The sequence below is a fragment of the Canis aureus genome, chromosome 10 (genome assembly GCF_053574225.1).
Source record: "Canis aureus isolate CA01 chromosome 10, VMU_Caureus_v.1.0, whole genome shotgun sequence".
NCBI lineage: Eukaryota > Metazoa > Chordata > Mammalia > Carnivora > Canidae > Canis > Canis aureus.
The window spans coordinates 22,012,827-22,039,734 of NC_135620.1; the positions used below are offsets into that span (position 1 = coordinate 22,012,827).

The 26,908-nt window shown below is 52.0% G+C and overlaps 1 protein-coding gene across 4 annotated transcripts; it reads left to right on the forward strand.

Moving 5' to 3' along the window:
• The first annotated feature begins 10,522 nt into the window (after nt 1-10,522).
• Nucleotides 10,523-25,311, forward strand: PDLIM4 (PDZ and LIM domain 4). 4 transcript variants are annotated; one of them, XM_077911603.1, is made up of 7 exons: nt 10,523-10,707; nt 15,744-15,895; nt 19,594-19,675; nt 23,835-24,016; nt 24,224-24,387; nt 24,724-24,841; nt 24,994-25,311. In XM_077911603.1, the coding sequence occupies exons 1-7, from the start codon at nt 10,615-10,617 to the stop codon at nt 25,196-25,198; spliced, it is 996 nt and encodes a 331-aa protein (XP_077767729.1). In that variant the 5' UTR covers nt 10,523-10,614; the 3' UTR covers nt 25,199-25,311. The 4 variants fall into 4 exon arrangements, with proteins under 4 accessions (XP_077767729.1, XP_077767732.1, XP_077767730.1 ...); XM_077911604.1 differs by lacking the exon at nt 10,523-10,707 and adding an exon at nt 12,387-12,479; XM_077911605.1 differs by lacking the exon at nt 10,523-10,707 and adding an exon at nt 15,094-15,114.
• Nucleotides 25,312-26,908: the final 1,597 nt, after the last annotated feature.

The following is a 26,908-nucleotide window of genomic DNA, read 5'->3' on the forward strand; positions in this document are numbered from 1 at the left end:
ACCCGGAGATCCCACAAAGTTCTTACATTATATAAGAAGCAGTATTTATCCTCTATTCCTTACCTTTATTTTCCATAATATTATCATTTTTCTAGTTACAAGTATAATTCAAATTTATCTTATAAAATTAAAACTGTACTAATAACCTAGAAAATACAAATGTTCTGAAGTGCTATTGTCAGCAATAACAACTATCAATAGTTTATACTGTATTTCGGCTACTTTTTATCTATATGTAATAGAAAAACATATTTAAAATTTTTACCTTGCTGGGCACCCATGTGGCTCATGGCTCAGGTCATGATCCCTGGGTCCTGGGATAGGGCTCCCTGCTCAGTGGGGAGTCTGCTTATTCCTCTCCCTCTACTCCTCCCCCCATTGTTCTCTATCTCCCTCTCTCTCTCTCTCCCTCATTCTCTCTCTCAAATGAATAAGTAAAATATTTTAAAAGTAAATAAATAAAATGTTTACCTTGATGAAAAAGATATTCATTATAAAAATATTTATCTATATTTTCTACCAGCCCTTGTGTTTAAGTATATAAATAGTTTATGAAAATACACATGTTGCAAAGACCGTGAATCAATCTGTAATTCACTTTATAGCGTGGAAAAATATAGAGTATGTACAATTGTGTGTGTAGATAATAAATAAACCTGATTTATTGAATAAACTACCCTATCCTCTGAATTAAAATGCTCCCTATATTACTTTCTGGGAACTTTCGTTCTGTTGATGTATTTTTTTTCCCCATGGAACCACCACATTCTTAATTACTTTAGCTTTATCACTCACCAAGTGACTATAAGGATAAATCTTACCTTATTAGTCTTTTAACCTAATTTCTGGTTTTTCATCTTCTTTCTGTGTTGCCAAACCCAATTCCAATGTGAAGGGATCTCCCTCAACACAACAGCAAGTGATTCTCAGACATCAGCAGTGTGTCCAAGAATTGAACTCAATTCTGACAGTAACTACCCAGAGATAGCAAGAGATTCCACAGGTTAAGGGCTCAGGCATCCAAGGTTGCCCTCCACCCCTTGCTTCAGACCCCCATCATAAGCCCCAGACTTCCTGTGTTTCTGATTCACTGGCTATAGACTGTTGACGTTCAACCGACCTCTTCCTTAGGTACTTTTAATTTGCTAGAGTAGCTCACAGGACTTAGGGAAACACTTACATATACCAGTTTATTAAAGAATACGATAAATGATATGAAACGGCAACCAGATGGAGAGATACGTAGGACAAGGTATAGGAAAAGGGTGCGGAGGTTCTAGGTCCTCTGCAGGCACCTGCTCTTCCCCACCTCCCCGTGTGTTCACCAACCCAGAAGCTCTCAGAACCTAGTCCTTTTGGCTTTTTATGGAGGCTTCATTGCATAGTCATGATTAAATAAGTCATTGAACATTGGCTACTTCCACCTGTCCCGGTCCCCTTTCTGCTTCCCAGAGGTAGAGGAGACGGGGTAGGACCTTCCAATCTTCTAATCACACGGTTGGTCCCCCTGGCAACCGTCTGGCCCTTCTGCCCCGCCTCCTTGGGTGGAGACCAAAAGTCACCTTCATTAACAAAACAAAAGAGGGATCCCTGAGTGGCGCAGCGGTTCGGGCGCCTGCCTTTGGCCCGGGGCGCGGTCCTGGAGACCCGGAATCGAATCCCACGTCGGGCTCCTGCTTCTCCCTCTGCCTGTGTCCCTGCCTCTCTCTCTCTGTGTGTGACTATCATAAATAAATATTTAAAAACAAAACAAAAGACATGCTTATCACCTTTATCACAGGAAATTCCAAGGGTTTTAAGGTGCTAGCGAGGAACACTGGATGAAAACCAAATACAAATGAGAAATAATTTCAGTCATTTGAATGATCAAATATATAATGTTTATAAATCACAATACTCACACCATATTCACTCTTTCAATTGATCTTTAGGGTCATCTTATCAATTCCCTCCACTCAAATGAAGCTTGATTGGAATTGCATTTCTCAACTAATAAATTTAAAATACTGAGTTTTCTGGGTATGTGACATATGCATCTATTTTATCTTCTTTTATTTTTTTTAATCTTCTTTTATATCTATCCTAGGGCAAAGTTTTTGTGCCTTCCATGTGCCCTAAGTGAATTTTTAAGTATTTCTCATGAGTCACAGGTATTATGACTGGTAAATTATTTTCATCACACTTTCTAATTAATTGTGACTTAGCACTTTTAAAAACTATTAAAATCTGTATGCATATGCTAATTTATCTTATTCTGCTCCGCCTGACTCAATACCCCTAATAGTCATATTAGTTTTTCACTCAATTCTCCTGAATTTTACGGAGGCATAATATCATTTGCCAGTAATGATCATTTTGACTCTATTACTTATTACTTATTTCTTTTACTTAACCATTATTTCTTTATCTCACCTTTTTGTCCTACTGAGGACATCCAGAGCAATACTGCACAAGAGCAGTGAAGAGGACATTGAATCTTGACAAAAGGGCAGCCTGGGTGGCTCAGCAGTTTAGCGCCACCTTCAGCCCAAGTCGTGGTCCTGGAGACCTGGGATCAAGTCCCACGTCAGGGTCCCTGCATGGAGCCTGTTTCTCCCTCTGCCTGTGTCTCTGCCTCTCTCTTTGTGTGTCTCTCATGAACAAATAAATAAAATCTTTAAAATAAAAAAAAAAAGTAAATAAATCTTGACATTAATAGGAACAACTATTTTAGAGTGTTAAGTCCAATACTGGCTTTTGCTTTCCAATATATGTTCATTAAAATGCCAAGAGCAAGGGTGCCTGGGTGGCTCAGCTGGTTAAGTGTCTGCCTTTGGCTCAGGTCATGATTTCAGGCTTCTGGGATGGAGTCCCTGTCAGGCTCTGCTCCCCACCTGCTCTGCTCCCCACCACCACCATCAAGGGTATACATGCACTCTTTCTCTCAAATAGATGAAAAAAAAAAATCTTTAAAACAATAATAATAAAATTAAATGCCAAGAACATTTCTTATTCTTCATGATTTTCCAACTTTTTGCTGTGAATGACTGGTAAACTTTATCAAATGCCTTTCCAGATGATCACAGTGTTTCTTTTTTTTTTTTTTTCCTTTTAATCTATTAGTCCATGGATTTTCTAATATTAAGTTAACCCTGCAATCCAAGAAAATCTCCAAGTTGGTAACTATTTTAACATGAAATGGAAGCCAATTTGTTGTATTCACAAATTTGACAAATCTGTCCTTTTTGTTGCAGGGGCTATCTTGGTGTTGGGGTAATAAATAGATGTTCACAAGGATTATGGAAGCTCCTCATGTCTCCCTGGCTCTAGAACATCATGGTTCTCTGAGGGAGAATGTTTGTACTCCTTCTCTGGGCCAACAATGCTTCATGCTCAAATGCCCAATGTCACAGCTCTTTGTGGTCAACTTGTCTTAATCCTAGACAGAGCTACTTCTCATGGACGGCTGGTCCCGGGGTTCTGGCAGCACCCTTTCCAGCACCCCATGCATCCCTAGTCCAGACCTGCTATTTTCTTTTTCTCTTCCCTGAAATGAGAGTTCTTGTTTAATTCTCAGCCCATAGAAGTTGTCATTATACATTCTTTGGAAGCAATCCTGGCTTCTACTGTGAGAGAGGTATGTCCATCCCTTCCCTGTTGCTTAGGCAAGACTGCCTTCCCACAAATTCAGTAATCTCATAAGCAGCAAGCAATCTGATCAGGAGTCCTCTCAGTGAAAGCTTAAGTCAGCCATATGCTTTTGCCATTGTGGATATGTATGAGACGTAGGGTATGAGTGCAGCCCCAGCCCTGGAGGCTCTGCTGCTCACTCCCCACTGCTGAGCCAGGCCCTGCACAGCTATGGACTTAACCTTGGGAAGGAAAAGGATTTTGAAGATTCTTGGGAGCCAAGAAAACAGCCACCCAGGAATGAGACTTCCCCATGGGTCCTGCTCCAGTCCATTCTCACCATGGGCCTGGAGCAGCCTCAGCCCAGCTTCACCCTTGCAGGCCTAGATCTGGTTCTTCCTGCTCTAATCCCTGTGGCCCCCTGCACCTGGATTCCCAGACTCCAGGGCCAGCCGGCAGCTGCTCCACACTGGTGTCACAGCTCTGCCCCACTCTCTCAGAAACACAGGAGGCCAGGCTCATAACAGGTGGCAACAGCTGGGGTGTCCCACGGCCAGGCCCGGAGGTGAGGTCAGTCCAAACATTCCTGCCAGCCTGTGACTCAGCCACGAGACGAACCACAGGCAGCACTGGGCAGTGCTGGGCACCACTGGGCAGGACATTTCACCAAGACCAATCAGTGACTATGCCGGTGCTACATAGAAGAAGGCAACCATAGGATGTAGAAAGGACAGGGCTGGAAGGACAGGCTAGAGACAGGTCTAGGCCGGACTGCCAGTGAAGTCTTTGCCGCCTCAACCAATCTCATTGTGGGTCACAGGACCCCTCAGAGCAGAGGACAGAACCTAACCCATACCAATGAGAAAATCATGGGGGTGAGGGGGTGGGTGCCTGGCTGGTTTAGTTGGTAGAGCATGCAACTCTAGATCTTGGGGTCACGAGCTCCAGCCCTATGTTGAGTGTAGAGATTTCTTAAATAAAGAAAGATAAAAGAAAATCATAGAGGATGGGGACTCTGGTGGTCCAGCCTGAGAAATAAGGCCAGGAAGCCTAGAACTTAAATCTTTGAAGTTATCTCCAAATGATGCTATATGTTTTGTGTACCTGTTACAAACACTTAATTGTTCAATTCTGACGCATAAAAAGCTCTCAAAGCTATTTGAGGGACTCCTGGGTGGCTTAGTAGTTGAGCGTCTTCCTTTGCCTCAGGGTCCTAGGATCCAGTCCCACATCGGGCTCCCCACAGGGAGCTTGCTACCCTCTGCCTAAGTCTCTGCCTCTCTCTCTCTCTGTGTGTATCTCATGAATAAATAAATAAAATATTTTTTTAAAAAAAGCTATTTGAATATTTTGAGTAAAACGGAATAAAATGTTTTGTTGAATAAATGAGCAAAGCATAAACAACATAGGCCATAATTCTTAAAACACTATTTTAATATTATTTCCTTTTTTTTTTTTTTTTTTCCTGAGAGCCTAGAAATATGGAAGTGGCCTAGACCTCTTTAACTCTCTGTGGTGCCCTATATATCAGCTCCAGTGGTCAGGAAGAGGAGGAGGGTCCTCAGTCAAAAAACCAGAGTACTCTGGCTAGGGCACTTCTGAATGTGTCTGTGGCTATGTGAACTGGGACAGGGCTGCTGTCCTGGGCCAGGCAGTGAGTCCCAAGCTGAGTGGTGGTGTGTATATGAGGACCCCCAGTAACTGGATTCCATGCATCCCATGTTTGTTTCATCTTTGTCATCCCTTTGCTTTTGGTGGAGCCTTACCCACACCTGAGAGCCACATCTTCTCTGGGCTGAGAAGGAGGAAGGTCCTGCACCCCTGCTTGTGCCAGAGCATGCTGATGATCAAGCCAAGGCCAAGAGTGTCCAAGACACAGAACGAGCACATAGTCTAGTTGCTCCCCGATTCTTCAGCTGCTCCACCTGGAGGAACTGAGTTATATAAGAAGGTACCTTCTCTGCACAGGGACCAGCATGGCTGGCTGATAGAATCCCTCAACTGTCAGGGGAAGCTAGAAATCTGAGAATCCCTGGGTCAGGCTTCTGTTTGGAGGTTACAGGTAGTATTGAGACATCTGGTGCCAGGGGAGGCTGGGTAATGCAGGACAGGCTGCCTGTACCCTCTGGCCTGAATGAGAAGTAGAATGGAAGGAGAGGATGGGAGTATCCTTGTAGCAGAGCAAGACCATGGTGCCTTGATAAACTGTGTTCTTGGGGCCCCAGCGGCACATCACTCAATCCGGCTCAATCTCATCTCCGCTGCCAACAGCCTGTTCTGTCACTTCCCTGCCTGAGCTGGCTGAGCTGCCTCTGGCTTTCCCATTGTCTGCTGCCTGCCCCTTGTGTGAGATGGCAGTCCTCCCAACATCCTCCACTCCCAAGCCTCAGGGCTGGGGCCTCCCTGGGCCCAGCTGGGTAAACCTGCCCCTGCCCCGATGCCTTGCAGCCCCTTTGTTGGGACCCAGAGTAGACAGGTTTTCTCTGTGAAAGACAAAGCAAGTCTGACAGGGGTGTTGTTGGGGGTTGCAGGTATGGTTAAGACATGTCCAGTCCCTGCTGTAAGAGGTCTGGCATAAAGCCACTGGTGTAGGTCTAAGCCCCAGATCAACTGCTTAGAAGCTATATGAGCTTGGGGTGGTCACTCACCCTCCCCAGGGCTCAGTTTCTTGACAGGAATTGGTTCCACTTTTGTGTCTGTCCTGGAATCTGGCTCAGAGCCAGGAATAAGACTTCAGTTGTCAAAATCAGCTTGGTCTCCATTTGGACCCTCAGAGAATGGCTCCCTCTGGAGCCTCTAGCCTCTCAGCCCCCAGATGAGATGTGGCAGGGTGGGGAGTCCCCACCATACTTCCTAGTCCTGTTAATCAGGTCTAGGCTACACGCACAGCAGGTACTCGGTGTTTGTTGAGGGATCGAATGGCACAAAACTAGAGCTGGGAAACTCCCTTGGTCACAGGCACACCCTCCCCTTTTGTTCTGTCTCACCAAACACAGCTCAAAGGCCAGCTTTGTTGCCTCCTTGACTGAGTCCTGTCAACCCAGGATATGTGGTGCATCAACCCTCAACTTGCCTTACAGGCTACATGACCCCAGATTTCCTTCTAGATATTGCCTGCTGCTTGGATGCTTCTCCTCCTTTCAGAACCCCTTAAACCCTGCCTAGGGTCCACCTTGGCTCCCTATTACCGTAGGGCCAAATCCTGGCCCTACGGAAGGCCCATATAGCTTCTCCTCATCCAGCCTTCCCAGACTGCTGTTCTCTCTACCCTACAGACTGACAGACTCCTAACCTTGACCAGCAGACCCCTTGGAAAGCAGCTGACCCCTAGGTGATCAGAAGCTATGGGATCTGGAGCTAGGCCAAACAGGCCACCCTAAAATAGAGGCTTCTCAAGTTCTTCTTTGGCTCTCCTCGGGGGCCCTGCAGTAGTCCCTACTGTGGACTGGGTATATCTCATGAAGAGGGGGATGCCCCATCAAGGATTTCAATCCCCTTGGAATCCAGGCTATTGACTGGGGTGAGGAAGTTGGGCCTACAGAGAAAGATGTATTGGCTTGAGAAGTTGAGCCTGAATGGGACAGACTCCACCCAGAGACCTGCGGCCACTGGGTCAGGATGGGGCAGAGCAGGGCCTGAGCTCTCTGACCAACCTCCAGCATCTCACAGGAAAGTATCCTCATGGGCAGCTCCATTAGCTTCACTCTACCCCCTGCCCAGGTCTGCTTCCCACACTGGGTAGTACCCTAAGTTGGCCTGAGGTTGTTCTTGTCCTACTGCTTCTCTCCCCTTCATTGTAGCCTCAGCCCCAAGGGCACCTTCCAGACGCTTCTGATCCTGCTGCAGCTTGCCAGCCCATTGAGGAAAAAGCAATGTGGTTTCTCTTGACCTTGGCTGCTCACAGAGAGCCTGGACGTAGAGCCCTGAGCCACTTGGGGCCCTTGACTGTGGCCTCCAAGACAGCAGGAGCAGACCCCTCCTCTGCCCCTCATGCCCTCCCCTGCTTCTCTCTGGGTGGAGGCCAAGGGGTGAACTGAGATAATATTTCCTATAACAATGATAATGCTATTTAATAGCAAATGTTTTTGAACACCCTCTGTGTGCCAGGCTCTCTGTGAGTAGCCAAGGTCACAGCTGGGTGCTGGGAAAACATAAATAAATAAGATAGACACAGCCCGTGCCCCCATGGATGCCTTGACACCAGCCCTGGGCAAGCACAAGCCAGGGCATATGAAAAGCAGTCAATACATATTGGTTGAATAAATAGAGAATGCATGAAATGAACAGTCTGGTTATACCCAACAGTACAGATGCCTGGTGGCATGTAGTGAACAAGTGAAGTCCACAAGGACAGAGGTGAGGTATGAGCTAGCTGCCACTTATCCCCACCTTGGAGAGGACTCCTAGACCCTGTAATTGCCCTGTGATGTGGTGCCCTGACACGATAGGGATTCAATAACATAATAACGCCCAGGAATAAGACCATTAAGAGTGAATGGAAATTCTGAAGGCTTCCTAGAGGAAGTATCACGGATGATTTGTCTGGCCAGCTATTCAGGACACGGGCTCCTTCAGGAGTAAACCCACAGTGTGGCTCCTAAGGTCTGTCCCCAGTCTCCAGGAACACAGCTCGCCCAGGCTGTGTCCTATGGCAGGGCACTGTCCGAAATGGGCCTTTGATGCCTTCTAGGGTCAGGGATGTCATCAAGGACCTACTGTGCAGGATAATTGGCACGGAACCTGGAACTGACCCAGAAACTGCACATTGAAATGAATAACTTTATGTATAGATTCTAAAAGAGCGACTCCCTACCCCATCCCCATCTTCAACCCTGCAATAGAAACCCTCACAGATAGATTACACTGATCAGATGATAAAGGGCTGGAAAGTCATATTCAGGAGGATTATATCTGGAAAGGAGTGATATGGTTCCCCCAAAAGGGAAGTAAACAGGAAGGCAGTGAACTGATTTCAGGATGGGCAGTGTGGGGGATGGGTGTTTACAGTCTCTGGAGGTGTGTAAGTTGGGTAAAGGAAGCAGTGCTAAGGAGGAGTTTCAAGAATCCACTATGGGATGTCTCAGGTAGGAACTTCCACAGATTTTTAAGGCTTCCTTTCCCCCGGTATGACTCTGTGCCACTTATAGTCACTATAGTTCTTGGAATCCAGATAAAGGGTCTCTGACTACCCAGCCATTCTGTGCATCTCACCCTTGGACAGTCTGTAACAGGTGATGGTTGTCCCCACTCTCCATGTCACTCAGTGGGATCCAAGGTCTGCAAAGCTTCTAGCCTAAGGACCTCTGAGAGACCATTTAGAGACCAGCTCTCCTGCTGGCTCTTCCACTCTGTCCAATTCCACTCTTCAAGTCTGTATGGGGCTGAGCAGAAACCTCCACCTCACAGGATTCATACTGTGGCTGGCACTCTGCGGAGATGAACACCCTCCCCCCCCCATAATACCACTGCCACACATACCACTCACTTTTCCCTGACAGCTGAACAAGTAGCACTCTACCTGCCAGAGTGGAATCCACATCCCACTGTGAAGGCACCCCCCCACTTCATCCCCCCCCCCATTCCTTGGACTTCCCTAAGTTTGTGTGTGTGTGTGTGTCTCTCTCTCTCTTTTTTTTAATTTTTTTTATTTATATGACAGAGAGAGAGAGCATGAGCAGGGGGAAAGCAGGCAGAAGGAGAGGGAGAAGCAGGCTCCCCTCAGAACAGGGAGCACCATACGGGGGCTCAATCCCAGGACTCCAGGATCATGATCTGAACCAAAGGCAGACACCTAACAGGCTGAGCCACCCCGGTGCCCCGTTTGTGCCTCTTAAGTGGCCCTCCTTCTTGGGGCTGAGACCCCATGGACATATCTCACCCCATAGCCTGTTAAACCTCCTGAGGGCAGAGACCTTACCAAAAGTTGGCAAAAAGAGCACACAGGGTTGTCAAGAATGGCTAAATCAGGGGCCTCCTCAGAACCTGACGAAGAAAACAGTGCTGCCCTGACACAGCTAGACACGAAGTGTCCAGGGGAACCAAGCCATGGCACCTGCAAGGGTCGTGCAAGGATGTCCCTGGACAATGGCAGAGAGTGAAGACAGCACCAGGAAGTGCCTCCAGCGAAAGCCTGCCCTCAATTCCGTGCTCCTCAAATACATCACTCCCCTTCAGAGGTGCAGCTACTACCCCAACCATCCTAGCTGTTCCTTTTCTAGGAAGCCTGGGGAAACAAAAATCTCTGCAAAGGAGGATTGAGAAGAGGCTGTGCAGCCGGGCAGGTGGCCTGGGAGAGAAGGTAAGGTGGAGAAGCAGTGACGCTTGGAAAGACAAGATGCCCCCTTGCTTCTAGACTCAAGCCAGGGGCCACTTCTTCCTGGCCGCAGAGAACGAGGCTGGGGACCTGTCTGTTCTCACCCCATACTTGGCACTGCCTGCTGTCGTCCTGGGTCTGTGTGCCTGGTCCAGGCCTCCTCAGGCCGGAGGCTGCCCCTCGGCGCTTTGCTGTTCAGAGGACTCCTCGCACCACCCCCAAGGGTAGGGAGGCAGGGCGGCCTGCCAGGACCTCGAGGAGTTCTCTGGGCCAGGCACGGCCCCATCCCCCATCTGGGCCGCCCCCCGCCCCTCCTCGGGCTGGGACTCCGAAGGGCCCGGGCCTGAGCTTCTGCGGCCGCGGCGCCTCGGGCGAGGCCAGGGCAGGATCCCGGACGTCGGGGCGGCCCAGGGCCCGGGGTCTCGGCGACCGCGGCAGGGGTGCGGGCTCGGCGCGCCGGGGCCGAGGGGCGGGCCTCGCGGCCCCCCGAGGGGGCGGGGCGGGCCGGCCGCGGGGCCAATCCGGGTGCTGGGGGAGCGGGGGCGGGGGCCCGGTGCAGGGGGGTTCGGGGGCGGGGCGCGGCGTCCAGGCGGAGGCGGCGGCGGCGGCGGCGGCGGCGGCTCCGGCGGCGGCTCCGGCGGCTCCTCGGTGTCCGGCTCCGGCTCTGGCTCTGGCTGCGGCTCCCGCCCGCGATGCCGCACTCCGTGACCCTACGCGGCCCGTCGCCCTGGGGCTTCCGCCTGGTAGGCGGCCGGGACTTCAGCGCACCCCTCACCATCTCGCGGGTGAGTCCGGCGGCCACGGGGCGGCGGGGAGGTCCTCGATAGGAGACGCTGCCCCTGCGGTGCACCCAAGACCCGGATCCCCGACGTCCCTGAGGCTCGAAAGCCAAGGATTGGCCCGGGCGGGACACAGTCTCTAGACACAGGCTTCCAGGCAGGGCAGTTTGGGGAGCCCCAAGCCCCTCCCTCCTGCCGCCGGGCCTGCCAGCCCTATCCCTTGAAGGATCCCCCCCCGGGTCACACACCAGCCTCTCTGCTGCTCTCGTTCTGGGGGAGTCGCTACGGGCTGGTGAAGGACCGCGCTGGGCCAGGGGTCTGGACAGATCTACAGAGGCCCAGAAATGCTGCTTAAACTGAACCCAGCCTGAGCATTTGGAGCAAAATGATTGAGAGCCCCTTCTTCTATCAGAGGTCCCTGCCAGTAGAGCTGGCTGACCCCAGAGAGGTCTGAGGTCCTCTCTGAATATGACAAGATCAAGATCCACCTACTTCCTCACTCCACTTTTGGTCAGTCTCATCTATGAGCTCAGTCCTCCCAAGGGGAAGTAACCAAGAGGAATTTGGGGCTTTCAGGGGAAGGGGTTGTGAAGGGACACGAGGCCAGGGGCCAGAATAGCCTCTGCCCAGTTCGTCCAGTTTCCATGGCCAGACATTGCCCCAAGGTTTAGGATAGAGGGCAAAGAGGAGTGGGCACAACCCTGGGTAGTGGATAATCTAAGGAGGAGAGAGGAGCAGAGGAAGGGATTCAGGCCCTGTCAGAAGGGGTGCTCAGTCTCAGCAAGACAGGATCCTGGCCCAGCCTTGGGGTTTCTTGTTTCAAAGGGCTAAAAGTGAGAAGTCAGACTCTGTTTTGGAGGTCCCAGACCAGGGGACAAAAGAGGACAAAAAAACCCCAGGTCCTGCCCTTGAAGTCTCTCACTCTGGTGGAAAGAGCAGAGGGGAGCAGGGGCCATTTGAAGACCATCCTTTATCTCCACACAGACTGCTCTGATCTTTGCAGACCTGAGTCAGGAGAACTGAGAACTGCACTGCCGCCTTTCTCCATGGAGCCTGGACCAAGCTGGCTGGGCTTTCTGAGACTTCTTTCCCCTACTTGGGAGGGGCTGTGCACCTGGTGGAGCAGAGAATCATGGAATCCCACTTCTGGGGGCCAGGGTGACAGGCAGGCCCAGCTGTCTTGGGAGGCTTCTCACATCTGCCCTTACCCCACGGCCACCAGGTTCCTGGGACTGAGTGAGGTGGGCCTTTAACACATCCGGGAGCCTTTCATCTCCCACTTGCTGAGGGAGACTGCTGGGTGTGTGTGTGTGTGTGTGTGTGTGTGTGTGTGTGTGTCTGTGTCTGTGTCTGTCTGCATGTATGGCTTGCTGTGTGTCCGCCAAGGCGAGCTGGTGGGGGTGCTAGGCCAGCCAGCAGGCCAGGCACTCTGGGCGTGAGGCCGCTGACAGGCTCGGTGGTGGCGGCTGACGGCCACAGGCGGCAGGGAGCAGAGACATCTGTTGCCCACGCGGCTGCCTGCCTGTGGAGGAAAGGCCTCAGCACGTCACAGTGGCAGCAGCGGCGGCAGCCTTGTTTGGAGCTGACTGGGATGCAGGCTCCTGGCAGGCAGGCAGGCAGGCTGAGAGAGGGCTTGCCAGGAAGAACCCCTCCTTGTCCCCCAAAGTCATGCGGCAGCAGCTCGGGTCCAAGGAATCAGGATGGCTGAGCCTGGATTTGGCTGGGATCTGGGAGGATCTATGCAGCTGGGGAGACACAGGCCACAGCTTGCCCCGCAGGTACCTCAAGGGCAGGGTCTACACTGATGGTCGGTCGGAGTGTCTTTACTGAGGGGGTTCAAGACCCAACCTCTTCCATGCTTCCAGAGCCTCCCCCTGCCCACCCTGCTGGGGGGACAGCCACACTCAGACGGGGAGGAGGCTGGCTGCCTGGCAGATTTGGGGCCTTAGAACCTCAGCCCTTGAAGCCTCAGGGAGCCCCCAAGAACAATGCTCCGGGCTTCTTCTCCTATGAATTATAGTGTTTGGCCCTGGCTAAGCATCCACAGCATTCCAGGCCCCACCCTAATGGGTGTTGGTACCAGGTCCCCAGCAACCAGAGCCTGAAGTGAGCACCACCATGTGCTCAACCCGTTGTGGGGACTTTTTGCCCTGATTGTCTCAGGTAGTCCTCATAAGAGCCCTTAGAAGTAAGGACCTCTCTGGCCTCACATTATAGATGGGGACACCAAGGCTCAGAGAGGCTAAGGTAGTGTATCCAGAGAAGCAGAGCAGGGACAGGAATCCAGGCCTGTGTGGAGCTTGCTGTGACTGTATGGGACAATATGGCACCAGACTCTGTGAGTTCCAGCCTATTACAGTGTCTGAGCTGGGCGGACTGGAGCAGGGCCCAGGAATGGAGCTGCTACAGGTGAGGGGGCTGGCTCGTGCCCCAGCCTCCGAGCTGACCTCACTGGATCCCTCTGCCTTCATTCTGCCTATTTATCCTGTACTCAGCAGCCAGAGGGATCAGCCTGAATTAAACTGTGTCCTGTGACTTCCCTGCTTAGAACCCTCCGTAGTTTTCAACTACCAGGAGGAATGCCGGCTTCTCACCTGGATCTACAAGGTCTGCAGATCTGGTCCCTGCTTCTTCTCTGACTTCTCTCTCCTCACTGATGATGCTTCAACCCCAGGAGCCTGCTTTTATTCTCTCTCCCAGATGAGCCATTATCCTTGCTGATCTTTCTACCCATGACACTCTCTCTCCTCTGGGCACACTCTCCCCTCACTCCCTTTTGCAGAAAATTACACAGTGGTTAGTGGATAAGACACGGAACCAGTCAGCTTGGAATGAAATCCTATCTCTGCCATTTATCTTTTGTTTTTTTAAAGATTTTATTTATTTATTCATAGAGACAGAGAGAGAGAGAGGCAGAGACACAGGCAGAGGGAGGAGCAGGCACCATACAGAGAGCCTGATGTGGGACTCCATCCAGGGTCTCCAGGATCACGCCCTGGGCTACAGGCGGCGCTAAACCACTGCGCCACCGGGGCTGCCCTCTGCCATTTATCAATTGAGCCTCCTTCTGCACTTATCTGGACCTCAGTTTCCTCACCTAAGAAATGGGCTTTCCTGGAGGATTAATAAGACAATGCATATAAAGGCAGTTGGGGGAGTCACGGTTTCCTGGCCTCATGCCCTCTCTGACCAGAACTCTCCGAGCTAGTGGAACTGGCAGAGTCCCAGCCACCCCTGCTTTCAAGAACTTCCTCCACCCACAGGGGTCTGAATGCACCCCTTGTACTGGCTGAGTCATCCTGCAGCCAGCCACCCCCCTGAAGAAGACTTTTCTCCCTCGTGGGGACTGGGGCAAGGTGTCCCTTCCCCCAAGCCTCCCTTACTTCATCTGTAGGAAAGAGAACAGCCTCTGTCTCATCAGGTGGTTGAAAGGTTGCCATGAACTAGTTCTGGGTAAAGCACTGAGCTCAGGCTGTGTCACAGAGCATGTGTCCATGAAGGAGAGGGTTCTGGAGCAGGGCCTTGAGTGGAGGGTGGGATAATGTCTAATGGGTCCTAACCTTAGGATGATAGGCCTGCGCAGGTGCTGAGGCCCTGTGAATGAGTATTCATGGTGGGCTGAAGGTGTCATGCTCCAGAAAAATATTCCTTGGGGCAGCCTATTTTCAGGGCAGGTCAGTTTAGGCACTGCCCCACACCAGGACTCCAGCCAAGAAGCTGCCAACACCTCAGCTTTGTCCACTCACTGCTAAAAACTGGATAAGCTGAGCTTAGCTGGGCTTCTAGGAGCTCCCAACCCCAGCAATAGGAACAGAGTCACTGGAAGCTCTTAAGGGTTCCACTAGAGAGGCTGGGTAAGAATGAGGGTGCCTATGGGGCCCTGGCTGGCTCAGTTGGTAGAGCATGTGACTCTTAATCTCGGGGTTGTGAGTTTTAGCCCCAGGTCAGGCACAGAAATTACCTAAAAAAAAATTTTTTTTTTCAGTGAGGGTGCCTGAAGCTAATTCCAAAGGCTCTGCTGAGATGGGGGATAAGGTGAAGAGTACCCTCTTGCTTGAATTCCCCTGGGCTCCTTACTCAGGCCTTCTATGAGCTTTTCCCCAAATTTATGTGACCCTCACCAGGGGACCAGCATTCTAAGAGGCTCCAGACATGGACACCATTGGCTTGGAATGAATAGTAGCACTGGGGTGGCCTGAGTGAGTGTCTGTCCTGCAGAGGAAGCGGAGGTAAAATTTGGCTCAGGAGTACAGGCAGGCAGCTGGAAGGAGATGGTCCCAGACATGCCTGGGGAGGTGATGTCACAGGCACAGAATGAGGCACTAGCAAAGTGGTAAAGGAGGTTCACAGAGTTCCATGAGAGCCCAGAGAGGAGGCTCCTAGGAGAGATGGCTCCTCTGCTAAGACATGAAGGTGAGGAGGAGGAGTAAGCTGGTAATTAGGGTTGGAGGTCAAAGGAAAGAGTGTTCCAGGTAGAAAGAATAGCATTGGCAAAAGTGTGGAGGTGAAACTATCTGGCACTATCTGTAGCCCCTAGAGATTCAACTGGTATGGGTAGGTGGAGGTGAATGTAGGAGGTGGGGATGGGAAGAAACAAGTAGGGAGACAAAGTCACTAGGAAATGTCAGGTCAAGGGGCTGCTGTGCAATGGGTCGGGGTAAGGCACTCTCTGTGTAGAGTATTGTGACATGCCCATGCTTTGTATGTATCTGGGAGCACATGTGTCCCTGCATGTCCCTTGCACGTCCTTGGGTGCATATGCAGGCTCCTTGCATATCCCACTTGTCTCAGTCCCAAGGAAGGCCCTCTTATATGCCCTCACACTCCATTGGTCCTTCAGGTGCTGGAAATGAGGGTGTTTAGAGCAGAGGCTGTAATAAGACCACATGGGAACTCAACCAGCCTCTGGGCTTGCCCTCTCACAGGTTATGTGGGCAACAGGGCCACACAGCCCATGTTCTGAGGTTAGAGGGGGTCTAGAGCAGACTACAGCAAGGTCACATAATGACTGATGCCCAGCCTTCTGGCTTATCCATCTTCAGGTCCACGCTGGCAGCAAGGCTGCACTGGCTGCCCTATGCCCTGGAGACCTGATCCAGGCCATTAATGGTGAAAGCACAGAGCTCATGACACACCTGGAGGCTCAGAACCGCATCAAGGGCTGCCATGACCATCTCACACTTTCTGTGAGCAGGTACGCACAGGGTGGGGTGGGCCAGGATGATGGGGTGGGGAGGGGGCAAGGGGTGGAATTAAGAGGAGGATAAGTTAAGACTGGCCAGCATCCTGGAAGAGCCGGGCTTCCCACAACCTCTCTGCCTCAGATCTATGGTACCCTGGCCCTGGGAAGTAGTGCTTTCCTGGGGGCCTGCCAGACACCGTTTGGAGATGGGGGTGATTTAAGAAGCAAAGAAGCCCCCTGTTAGTTCAGGGCTGGAAGTATATTGAGGGACTTATGGGGAGGGGATAGGCAGCCCAAATCAGTGTTGAAATAAGACCTGGGTAGCCTCTGGGGTGGTGAGGGATTTCACTCTTCTCCCCACCCCAGAGTGATCAGCTTGATGACCATTTCAAAGTGTTTTCTTGTCCAACACCTCAGTTAGCCTTCAAACCTGCTTAATTGGGTGGAACCTGGTATAATCCCTACACTACAGATGAGATAGCTGAGGCTCAAAAAGGTTAGCGGTGTCTGAAGTCACACAGCAAAGGAGCGGGGAAGCAAAACTTACTCTAGGGTCTCTCTCTCGTAGGAGTGGTTGCTGACCTTTCCTACCACCCCGTGGCTGCCCTGCCTCGGTCGTCCCCGCTAGGGCCCATGTGTCTGCCCTTGTTAAATCTGGATGCTATGGACTGTATAATGCCCTACAGCCTACATGAAGGGGAGGTTGGGGGTTCTCCAAGCCCCTTCTGTGCCGTAAAATGGTCTAGGATGGAAGGGCCACCTGAGGCGTTTCCAGCGCTACTCAGGCCCTGGGTCTTTGTTCAGCTCTAAAGGCAGTTTGCCAGGTCCTGGCTGAGTGGGATCTCCCTTCCCCATGTCTTACTTGGAACGAGAGAAGTCAGATATAACTGTGCAGCTCTGCCACGTTCACTGCTCACAGGGACTTTCCATGCTCCCCCTGTGGATGTGTGTCGGCAAAGCCTCCCCAAACCACAACACAGCTAACTATGCGTTTGAGCTGGCAGGGCTGGGAGCCATTAAACGTGTCAGGAAGGCTTCTGACATTGCCTCCATGTGTGTCTGGCCTGGATCTGGGTCCAGGTTGGGGTCAGGACCCCCCTGACTGTGCTCTTGGAGCTGAGTGAAACTCCAAGGCTAGAGCAGGGAGTTCAGCAGAGCTGGTTCTCATCCAGACTCTGTGGGATCTTAGGTATACCAGATGACCTCTATGAGCCTGGGTTTTCTTCTCTACCAAGCAGGATCACATTCATCACCCTCTCCCAGACTGAGACTATAGTCTGGTTGGGGGAAATATCTGCACTGCTCTGTCCATGAGTAGCCTCTGCTGCCACCCCATTTGGCTGATTTCCTGGGCCCTGACTCACCTCCGGCCTTGAATTTGCATGGCTAAAGAAGGGAAGCCCTGGTAGTAGTGGGATGGAGGAGGCAGTGGGGGGTAGGGGGGTGTTTATAAGGGGCCTGAGTCAGGAGGTTCCCAGAGGGAATAATGTCAGGGGAGGGTAGCAGGGTAGGGGCAGGGTGGAGGTCCCCCTTCCTTCCTTCCTTCCTTCCTTTCCTGGTCATTTGTTCCAAGCCAAGCATGGATAGAGCCAGGGGTCCCCTGACCTGTTCTACTCTGCCCCTAAATGCTGTCTGGCCATGGAGAAGGTGAGAGCATATTCTCTACTATCACAGATCTGGGTTCAAGTCCTCGCTCTGCACTTGAGAACTGTGTTGTCCTCTAGCAAGTGATTTAATCTCAAAACTCTCAGTTTCCTTTCCTTCCTTATAACTGGGAGATTGAATGCTTATGATGTACTTACTGGGTCTGTTCAGGGTGTAAATTTGGGGCTCTGTCCTCCATCCCCTATTCCCAGTTCTCACACATGAAGATTCTGGAAGACCAAGACACAAAGGCCACTTTGACCCTCTGGGTCAGCATTTTTTTCTCCTGGGCAACATCTCAGGGCCTCTGACCCTGCTCTCTCTCTTACCTGCTATGCCAGAACCTGTGCTCCAAAGATCCCCTCAACATGGTTTCCATGGAGGGATCAGCTTGGTAAGCTGGCTGGAGAGAGCTGTTCTGTGCCTCCTCCCCCATAGCTCTACCCAGACCAGTTACATGCTGTCTTGTGTATAGAGGGCTCTAATCCTCCATAGACTTTTCCATAGGATGAAAAGTGAGGGAAAGGCCCAGCTTCCCTGCTATGCTTATTTTGTCTCCAACTCAGAGCCACTTATCCAACAATCTAAGCTAACCCATACTTTCTGGACAAGTTCTGTAGGCCCGGAAACTTCCTGGCATCAGCTTCAACCCTGGGCTTCTGGTGGGATCTGTGTTGCCTATTGTGTGCTACAAGATATAGTTGCATGGTCCACCCTTGGGCTGTCATTTTGCTTAAAGATGGTAGGTGTTGCCACCTGTCCAGCCTGAAGTGAAGACCTAGGGATGGAGATTGAATGAGCCCTTCATTGTGATCTGATGCCTTGTACCACACTCTTTGCTCTGGCTGCTTTGTGCACTCTGACCTTCAGACCTCAGGCTTGTGATTCTCTTCTGGACAAAACTTTAGGGAAATATAAGGCATTATAGCCACATGAGATGTCCTAGATTTATCCCAGCAGAGTTCTGAGTGGGTAGAGGTCACAGGTAGAGCTGTTGAGTTAGGGGAGTCACTTGGGAGAGCTGGGGCCAGGTGCAAGTGGGGATGGTATTGTCCTAGGGCAGCAGAGCCTTGGTCACACATAGGCCTGCAGAAGGCTGTGGGGAAGAGAGGTTAGTCTGTACCAGGTTAAGGAACGGACCAAGGTAAGGAAGTGTAGAGTGAGTGTGGTTTACAGGTGTAGACAGATAGTTAAAATCCTTCAGTGAGTGGGGGTGAGAGAGGCCGTGGTGAGCTGCTGACCCAGTGGTGAGACCTTGGAAAGCCCCAGGAGGCCTTTTGAAGTAAGTGGGGGACATTATTCCCCTTCGGTGTAACTGGCCTCACTTCACACCCATCTGTCAGTCCAGGGTCCATGCACCCTCCTGCCTTGCCCCCTCGCAGGGCTACTGAATGGCAGGACTGGGCCCCAGGCCCATAGCCTCTGCCTGCCCCGCCTGCCCCGCTTATGGCAGGTTTATGATGTTTTTCTCCCTCCTGAGTGGTGTTTGGCTTTTGGTTTCTATGGTGAAGCAGGAATTTCCTAATGGCCTGTTTCCCATCTGGGCTGGGCAGACATTGGTGATGACTCTGCCGGCAGCAAGAGGGGAGGTGCACCGCTCCCCTCAAAGCCTTTATGTCACCTCCCCCAGAGCCCATAGATGCCTGACCTCCAGGCTAGGCCAGAGGCTGTGGATGGAAGAGGATAAACAGATGGGATCCTAGCTGATCAATGTGTGAGGCCTGGTGTGCCTTGCTTCAAGCTCGTCTTCTTTTTGCTGAGGCCATGGAAAGGGTGAAAAAGTGAGGAAGCTGCAGGGCTTCTGTTGCATCCTGTCTGGGAATGAGACCAGAGAGGCATGGAGCAGCTGGTGTGGATGGAACACACCACCCCGCCCTAGGCAGGTGGCAGATCTAGAGTTATGTGTCCTTGCCACAACGGCCAAATTCTGATGCAGGTGCAAGCAAGCACTGTGGTGGTGTCCTCTGCCATGCAGGGTGCCAGAGCCCAGCCCCTCTTGGTCCTGGTCCCAGTCATGGTAAGCACAGTAAACAGACATATCTGACTGTCCTAATTCCTTGTCACAGACCTGAAGGCAGGAGCTGGCCTGGTGCCCCAGAGGACAGCAAAGCTCAAGCACAGAGAATCCACATTGACCCTGAGGTCCAGGTATGTATGGACAGACACCGCCTGGCCTGGCCTGGTTCAGAGCAAGCCCAAGACAGAGGAGCCAGGCCTAGTCCATGGGTTTAATTGTACTAGATATCTTCACTGTAGCTTTCAGATATCCAGGCCAGAGACTGAGGCAGCAGATTTCTCTGGGCCATGTCCATGCCCCATCTTCTGCTTCCCAGGTGATGAGTACCTGCTGGGGGTTCTATCTGTACTCTAGGCAGCACTTCCATGTCTTATTTAAGACTAAAGTTTTCTCCTGGCCATCCTGTGATTGCACCTCATAGACCTCAGGCCACAGTCACCCACCTTTGCATGTATGATGGGACTCATAACTATGATACTGTCCTCAAATGGGGGAAAGGGGCAGAAAGAAGCTATTTTAGGGCCTTGTTTTGCCATGGACTTAAAGGGTAACCAAGTGGGCAGGGCTGACATATCCAGAGCCAGCTCAACATCTCTGGGCTACAGAGTTTGAATAATGTGGAAATTGGACTGGCCTGTGATGGAGCCAGAGCTGTGGGGCTCAGCATGTGGGGCCATGGCCTCCTGGGCCTGCTTGTATCTACTTTCTCACCATGAAGCCTTCACTGTATAGAAGGCCATCTCCCTCACCATTTATTCCCAATCCTCTTGTTCTGATATTTGTTCCCTACCTTGATTTTGCTGGAATCCCCGAGGCCAGATGCTTACTACTTGCGAGGAAGTACCTGTTATGAGAAGGAAGAGGCACTTATCAATTCTGGAATGGCAGAAGCCAGGGGCCAAGGGATTCCAGAGTAGGCACATGATTCACCTAAGTGTTCAGAGAGGGCTTCCTGGAGGAGGGGATTTCCAAGCCAAGACCCAAGGGCTAGGAAGAAGTAAGGCCAGCAAAGCAGCATAGAGAAAGGAAGCATGCAAGGAAGCACATACAAAGGCACAGAAGTGAGATTGTGTATCATAGGTTCAGAAAAAAAAGCTCCTATGGGTGGGAGCACAGAGGCCAGGGATAAAGAGATGGAGCGGAACCACAGACAGTCTCTTGGTTTTCTCTGCCCAGGACCTCAGCTGTTCCTGCAGAGATTCATGGCTACACTTGTGTCTCCAAAGCTTGCCCTGGTGCAAGGGGCCAGGGGTGAGCAGGGGTTGACAAATCGGCCAGGCTTGACACGGGCCAGGTGGAAGGCAGCAGCACAGTGCTGGCCCCCAACACATATGGGAGGCCAGCTGTCACGTGCGAGTGCCGGATGCATAGGGCAGGAGCGCCTGAGTTTTGGAACTTGAATCTCACCTCTATTCTGTCCTTCAGGAGAGGCTCAAGGCCAGGGTGCCTGGGGGCAGGGGGTGGGGGGCTGGTGAGCAGCGGCCCTGCCCCCACACTTCCCCTTACCGACCTCCTCAAGGGCCAGGCTGCCACTGCTCAGGCTGGAGTCAGAGGGATTTTCTATAAGCAATCAGGCTGCCCCTCAGCTGCCGTCCTCCTCTTGTACTTAAAAGTCATGAGCTCCATGGGTGGTGACAGAAACACCCACACCCAGCCCCCACAAGGCCGTGTCCTCAGGAACACAGACACAGGGCCCATTGTCCCTACAGTGCTCCCACCCTCTGCCTGCAGCGAGGAGTGGGTGGGCCCAGCTAAAGACATCAGAGAAGGAGAAAACCACAGCTGTCCCTAAGACCACAAGGTACCCTGGGATGCACCCCCGATGCACATAGGGTGTGCAGGTCATGTAGGGTCATAGGAGACCCTTTTTCCCTCAGGCCTTACTTATGTGGGAACAGAAGAGGCATTTGGTCCAGCCCAGGGCAGAGGAAGGATGATGATCAGGAAGGTTTCCTGGAACAGGATGGCATTTAAGCTGAGAACCAGGTGAGCCAAGTAGAGCAGGCACTCCTCACACACTCAGCCTGTCCTCTCCAGACCAGCAGAGAGCTGGAGTTTGGCCTCCCATGGGCACCACCTGCTCATTTGGACTCAGTGCCCATCTCCATCCAAGCTGAGTGTCCCAGATTCTGACCACAGTCATGTGGGAGCTAATGAGCAAGCAGGCAGTTACCTCCATTCTGCTGATTATCCCACTGAGGTTTCAACAACCAAATCAATGGCTGGCAGATACTTAGAGAGGGGGAGCACATAGCACCAGGTGCGCTACCACACAGTGGGGTCAGGCAGGGGTGAGTCTAGAAATAGGAATAGGAACTCAGGAATGTCCATGCCAGCCCTTCATCTAACAAGCATTTGTTGCATGCCAAACACTTTGCTAGGTGCTTTATGTGCAACTGTCTCATTTTATTCCCACAAGGAACTTAGGATGTAAAGGCTGTCACATTCTCCATTTCACAGATGAAGAAACAGATTCAGAGAGGTGATAGAGCTGAGATTCAAACTGAGACTGAGGTCACCATGTGTGTCCTAACCACCGAGTTCAGACCTAGAGAGGCGACTGCATGGGTGGCCATGGGAGGGGGAGGGGCAGTGGCTCTGATGACCCTGCAATGGATTCCCACACCCTGCTGGGTGAGTGGGGGCCTCCTTCCTCCAGAACCTTCTGACTCCCCTTCCTATTGAAACCTCCTCTGTACCAGCCCCAGCCCTGCCCCCACAGCCTGTGGCCCATCTGGTCCCCATTACAGGCCAGGCCAGCCTTGCCTGCCTGTCTGCCCTGCAAACACATGTGCAAAAGTGCTCAGGTTTCTCAGGGGCTTTTGTTTGGCTAGTGGGGAAGTGGGTTTTCCTACTGCTATTGCCTCATTGATAGAGGCCCACCTGGGCAGCAAGAGACCCTCCCCTTTGTCTGTTGAGGTAAGGGAAATGGGGGCACCACTCCCATTCAGCAGCTGGGCCGCCCATTCCCCAAGCTCCCGCCCAGCTCAGAGGCTGCAGAAAAAGCTGGAGCGGTCCAGACAAAGCTCTACAGGCTCCGTTTTGCCCCAGTGCTGGAGGCTGCCTGAGTCCAATAGAGCCTTTCCCCATAGAGTAAGCATCTTCTCCCCACCACCTAGTCTCCTCGTCCCCAGTGTAGAGCAGAGGAAAAGTTTACATGTCACCTCCCAGGTTGAGGCTGAGACCCACCTTCATGGCCTGGACCCTTGTGCCTTATCTTTAAGTCGGCTGCTCTGGCCACCAACCTCATCCCAGCCATGGAGGCTGCTACTATGGTCATCCCCAGGGTGACCAGCACTGGCTCTGAGTATATGAGACTGTGTATGTGTGATTAGGTATATGTCAGTGGACTGGCTGGTACTTGTGTGTTGTCTTCATGCATGTGTTTGTCTGTGAAAGTTCTTTGAGAGTGTGTATGCCTGTATGTGCCTGCAAGCTAAGGACAACATAGTCCTGGGCTCAGCAGAGACAAAGATCCCCAGTCTCCATTAGGATCCATACCCATGGAGGCACTGTTTTTTTCTCCTATGCTGTGGAGGCATGTTCAAGGCATTTCCCCAAATGTTTCAGTCAAGGGCACCAGGCTGGCCATGGAGAAGTAGAGTGGGGATCCTTAAGCCCTGGCCCAACCACTGCCCCTCACCTGCTATGCCTATAGCAGGCCATGCATATTGCCCTGGGGAGCATGAAATGGAGGCAGAGGTACAGGCCTGAAGGGGGCTGACCTCACAATGATGGCTTTGAAACTCAGTCTGCACCCAACCCATTGTGTGCTTTGGGCACACAATGATTGATGACTCTTCCTGGCTGCAGGACAGGGGTTTCTTTTTCATGTTCCCAGCTATGGGCCCATACAATACCCAGCACAGTTCTGGCAGGTGAGAAGGCCTGGCACTAGGACCATCTCTGCAAGGAAGCCACACACTCTGCTCTAGTCACGCTGGCCTTAAAAGGCTAGTTGGAATGGTCATGCCCCAATACCATCTGTCATGGACACTGGTGGTCAGAACCACCACATGGCTCATGTGCCAAGGTTGAGACACAGTTACTCAGGTTTCTGTGTCTGATTTTCCTCAGGCATTTCTCATTTCTTCTGGGGCTGAACCAGACCCAAGTTTCAGCCCTTCCCTGGCTGGGCATCACAGCTCAGAGATGCCAGAGCAGGGGTAACCAGCCAACATCCAAGAAGGCCTGGCATAACAGGCTAAGGATGGAATGTATAAGGAATGGCCAGAAGAATGGCCCTACCCCAGATGGTTTCTCAGTGCCTCAGGCCCCTTTCTCTTGTAGGATGGCAGTCCAGCGACCAGCAGGAGGCCCTCAGCCACCGGGATTGGGCTAGAAGATGGCAGGCCAGGCCTGGGATCTCCTTATGGGCAGCCATCTCATCTCCCATTCCATCACAATGGCAGCAGCAGTGAGGCTACCTTACTGACCCAAATGAGCACTCTGCATGTGTCTCCACTTCACAGGTAGTACAGAGAAGTGGCCTTTGAAGCCACACCCACATCGCATTTTAATCCCAGATCTCTCAGATCTCACTGGGTCACATCTTGACCCCTGACACTTGATCTTTGGGTCTCAGCTGGTTTTATTTTGAAAACCTCACCAGACCCTTGAGCTAGCAGAGGGAAGGCGGGTACCACAACCTTGTCCCTTGGTGCATCTCTTTTGCCCAGCCCTGACACAGCCAGAGGCCTCCCGCGAAGCCGTGACTGCGGAGTGGACCTGGGCTCAGAGGTGTACAGGATGCTGCGAGAGCCGGCTGAACCCTTGGCTTCGGAGCCCAAGCAGTCAGGCTCCTTCCGCTACTTGCAGGGCATGCTAGAGGCCGGGGAGGGTGGTAAGACTCTGGCCACCTTGCCCAGGATCTGCCTACATCTATCCCTCGGGTGCCCTGAATAGCCCCGCCCCGCCCCCACCCTTTTGCGACCCCCACATCCTGTCTCCCAGTGATCCGCCCCAGCGTCCCCACGCCCCAGCGTCCCCACACCGCTTGCTGGGCCTCAGGGTCCGAATTCCTGCTCCGCCCCTTGTTGCGGCCCCTCCCACTCCCACCCTGTCCCCAGTCGCAGTGCTGATAGTCCTGGACGCTGGGTCTATCCCACACCGCCCAGAAGTAAAGTTTCCTTTTCTGATCTCGGCACTGGACTCATGCCACTTGCGCTCCGGCTTTCAGGGGAGCGGCTGGGGCCTAGCAGTCCCCGCAACCCCAAGCCCACTGCCAGCAAGCTGGGCACTCCGCTGAGCGGCCTGCAGGGACTGCCCGAGTGCACGCGCTGCGGCCACGGCATCGTGTGAGTACCCTGCCCTGCTTTCCCCAACCCTGACCCGGCACTCCCCTGGCCCCGCCCGGCGCCCCGCCCGGCGCCTGCGAAGGTTGCCAGCTCGGAATCCGACGGAATCCGACAGTCGCTGGAATCAGCCCTCTCCCCGTCTCCCCCATCAGGGGCACCATCGTCAAGGCGCGGGACAAGCTCTACCACCCTGAATGCTTCATGTGCAGCGACTGCGGCCTGAATCTGAAGCAGCGCGGTTATTTCTTTCTGGATGAGCGGCTCTACTGCGAGAGCCATGCCAAGGCGCGCGTCAAGCCACCTGAGGGCTACGACGTGGTGGCGGTGTACCCCAATGCCAAAGTGGAACTTGTCTGAGCTGCCCCAGGAACCTCCCGTCCCTGCTTCTGCTTTTAATGCCCCCGCGTGGTCCGTGTAAATATGCATTTGCCCTCTGCCTCTCTAATAAATTCCCTCTGCTCAGCCTTGAACATGGCAGTGCCTCTGTTCAGCTGGCAAGCACGTCCTAGGCCCTGGGCGCATCGGTGAGCAACCCAGCGGCTGTGCGGTCCTCAAGGAGGCCACAGCCTAGATGCAAAGCAGCCATAAATCACAAGGCGAGGTTATATTAACAGGGAGGTGAGGTCTGGGGTGCTATAAGTGATGTCACGCCAAGGGCTCTGACCTCGGTGGAGGCGGGAAAGGTCAGCAGAGAACTAAGGGATGGGAAGGAGATTAATTGCTCTTCAGGGTGAGGAACTGTGTGTGCAAAGGTATGACAAAGGTGAGCACAGACAGGAAAGGTCCCGTCTGGCCACCAGCAGGTGCAGGAAGTATTGCGGAGCGGGGTAAGATCACCAGGACTGTCCTGGGCGGTTATCCGCCTGCTGGCATTCTTGGCGTTCTCACGGGTTTCTTCCTCTCTCCTCTCCAGCCCCCTGTCACTTTATTCTTGCCGCGACCCCTTTTTCTTTCCCCTTCCCCTCTCTTCCCACCAGGGGGCGCACTTAGAGTTTGTTGGGGAGGGGGAGTGAGAGACCGGAGAAGGCGGCAGGAGCTGGAGGGCCTAGGGCTGCTGCCTTCCCTTAGCTCCTATCCCCAAAGCCAAGGGTAAACACAACCCCTTCTAAGAGCCCTGGCGGTTACAGGGCGGTGGGTGACCTGGAGCCTTTCATGGCTCTGTTGCACATGCTGGTACAGACTCGCACTTTTGAAAAATATAAATGATATCAGAGTGGTTGAATTATAGCTGTTCACGCGCAACAGACTCTCCTGAGCTCCAGGTCACATGGAAACAGATCCCCACTCTCCACAGCTTGCTCCTGGCCGGAAGCAACCTCATTCACTTAGTCCCCGTTTATTTAGGGAGTCTCGACTAAAGAACGTTTATGCTATTTTCAATTTTGCACTATCGAAAACCACAGAAGACTTATCAGTTCACAGTCTTACCATCAGCACACGACAGCACCTGTTTCTTTCAGGCTCTTCCCAACACAGGATATTATCTCTCTCTCTCTCTCTTTTTTCGTTTTTGGCAATCTGATAAGTAAATTACGATATGTACTTGCTTTAATTTGCACTCCTTTGATTACCCGTGATGGCATTCATTCGACAAGTATTTCTTGTATTTGCTGTTGGGCGCTAACCGAACAGTGGGGAACAGAATGGCCTTCTCTGTCCAAGAGTTCTTGAGTGAATTGTCCTAAACCTTTCATTCGTTTTTGTCTGAGACTTATTTAACTTCTTAGTGATAGGACCTTTTCATGTTTTTGTTAGAGTCTCTGTTACTGGACTCAATTCCATTGACACTATCGCATTGATTTAATTACTACTGTTGTACAGTTTAATATGACAAGTCTCTCCTTGTTCTTTGTTTACAAACTGATTTACAAGTCTGTTGTGCATTTCCAGTTGTCAAAGTTTAGACTCTGTCAGGCTCTGGAAAAAGACACAAACAAACAAATCTTTTTGAACTGTGACCCTAACTCGACACACTCATTTGGCAAGAACCAGCATAAAAAAGTAGAGTTCTGTCCTGAAGAATACTGTGATCCGTGCTTACTCTGCATTTTTTCAGGGGTTGTGTAC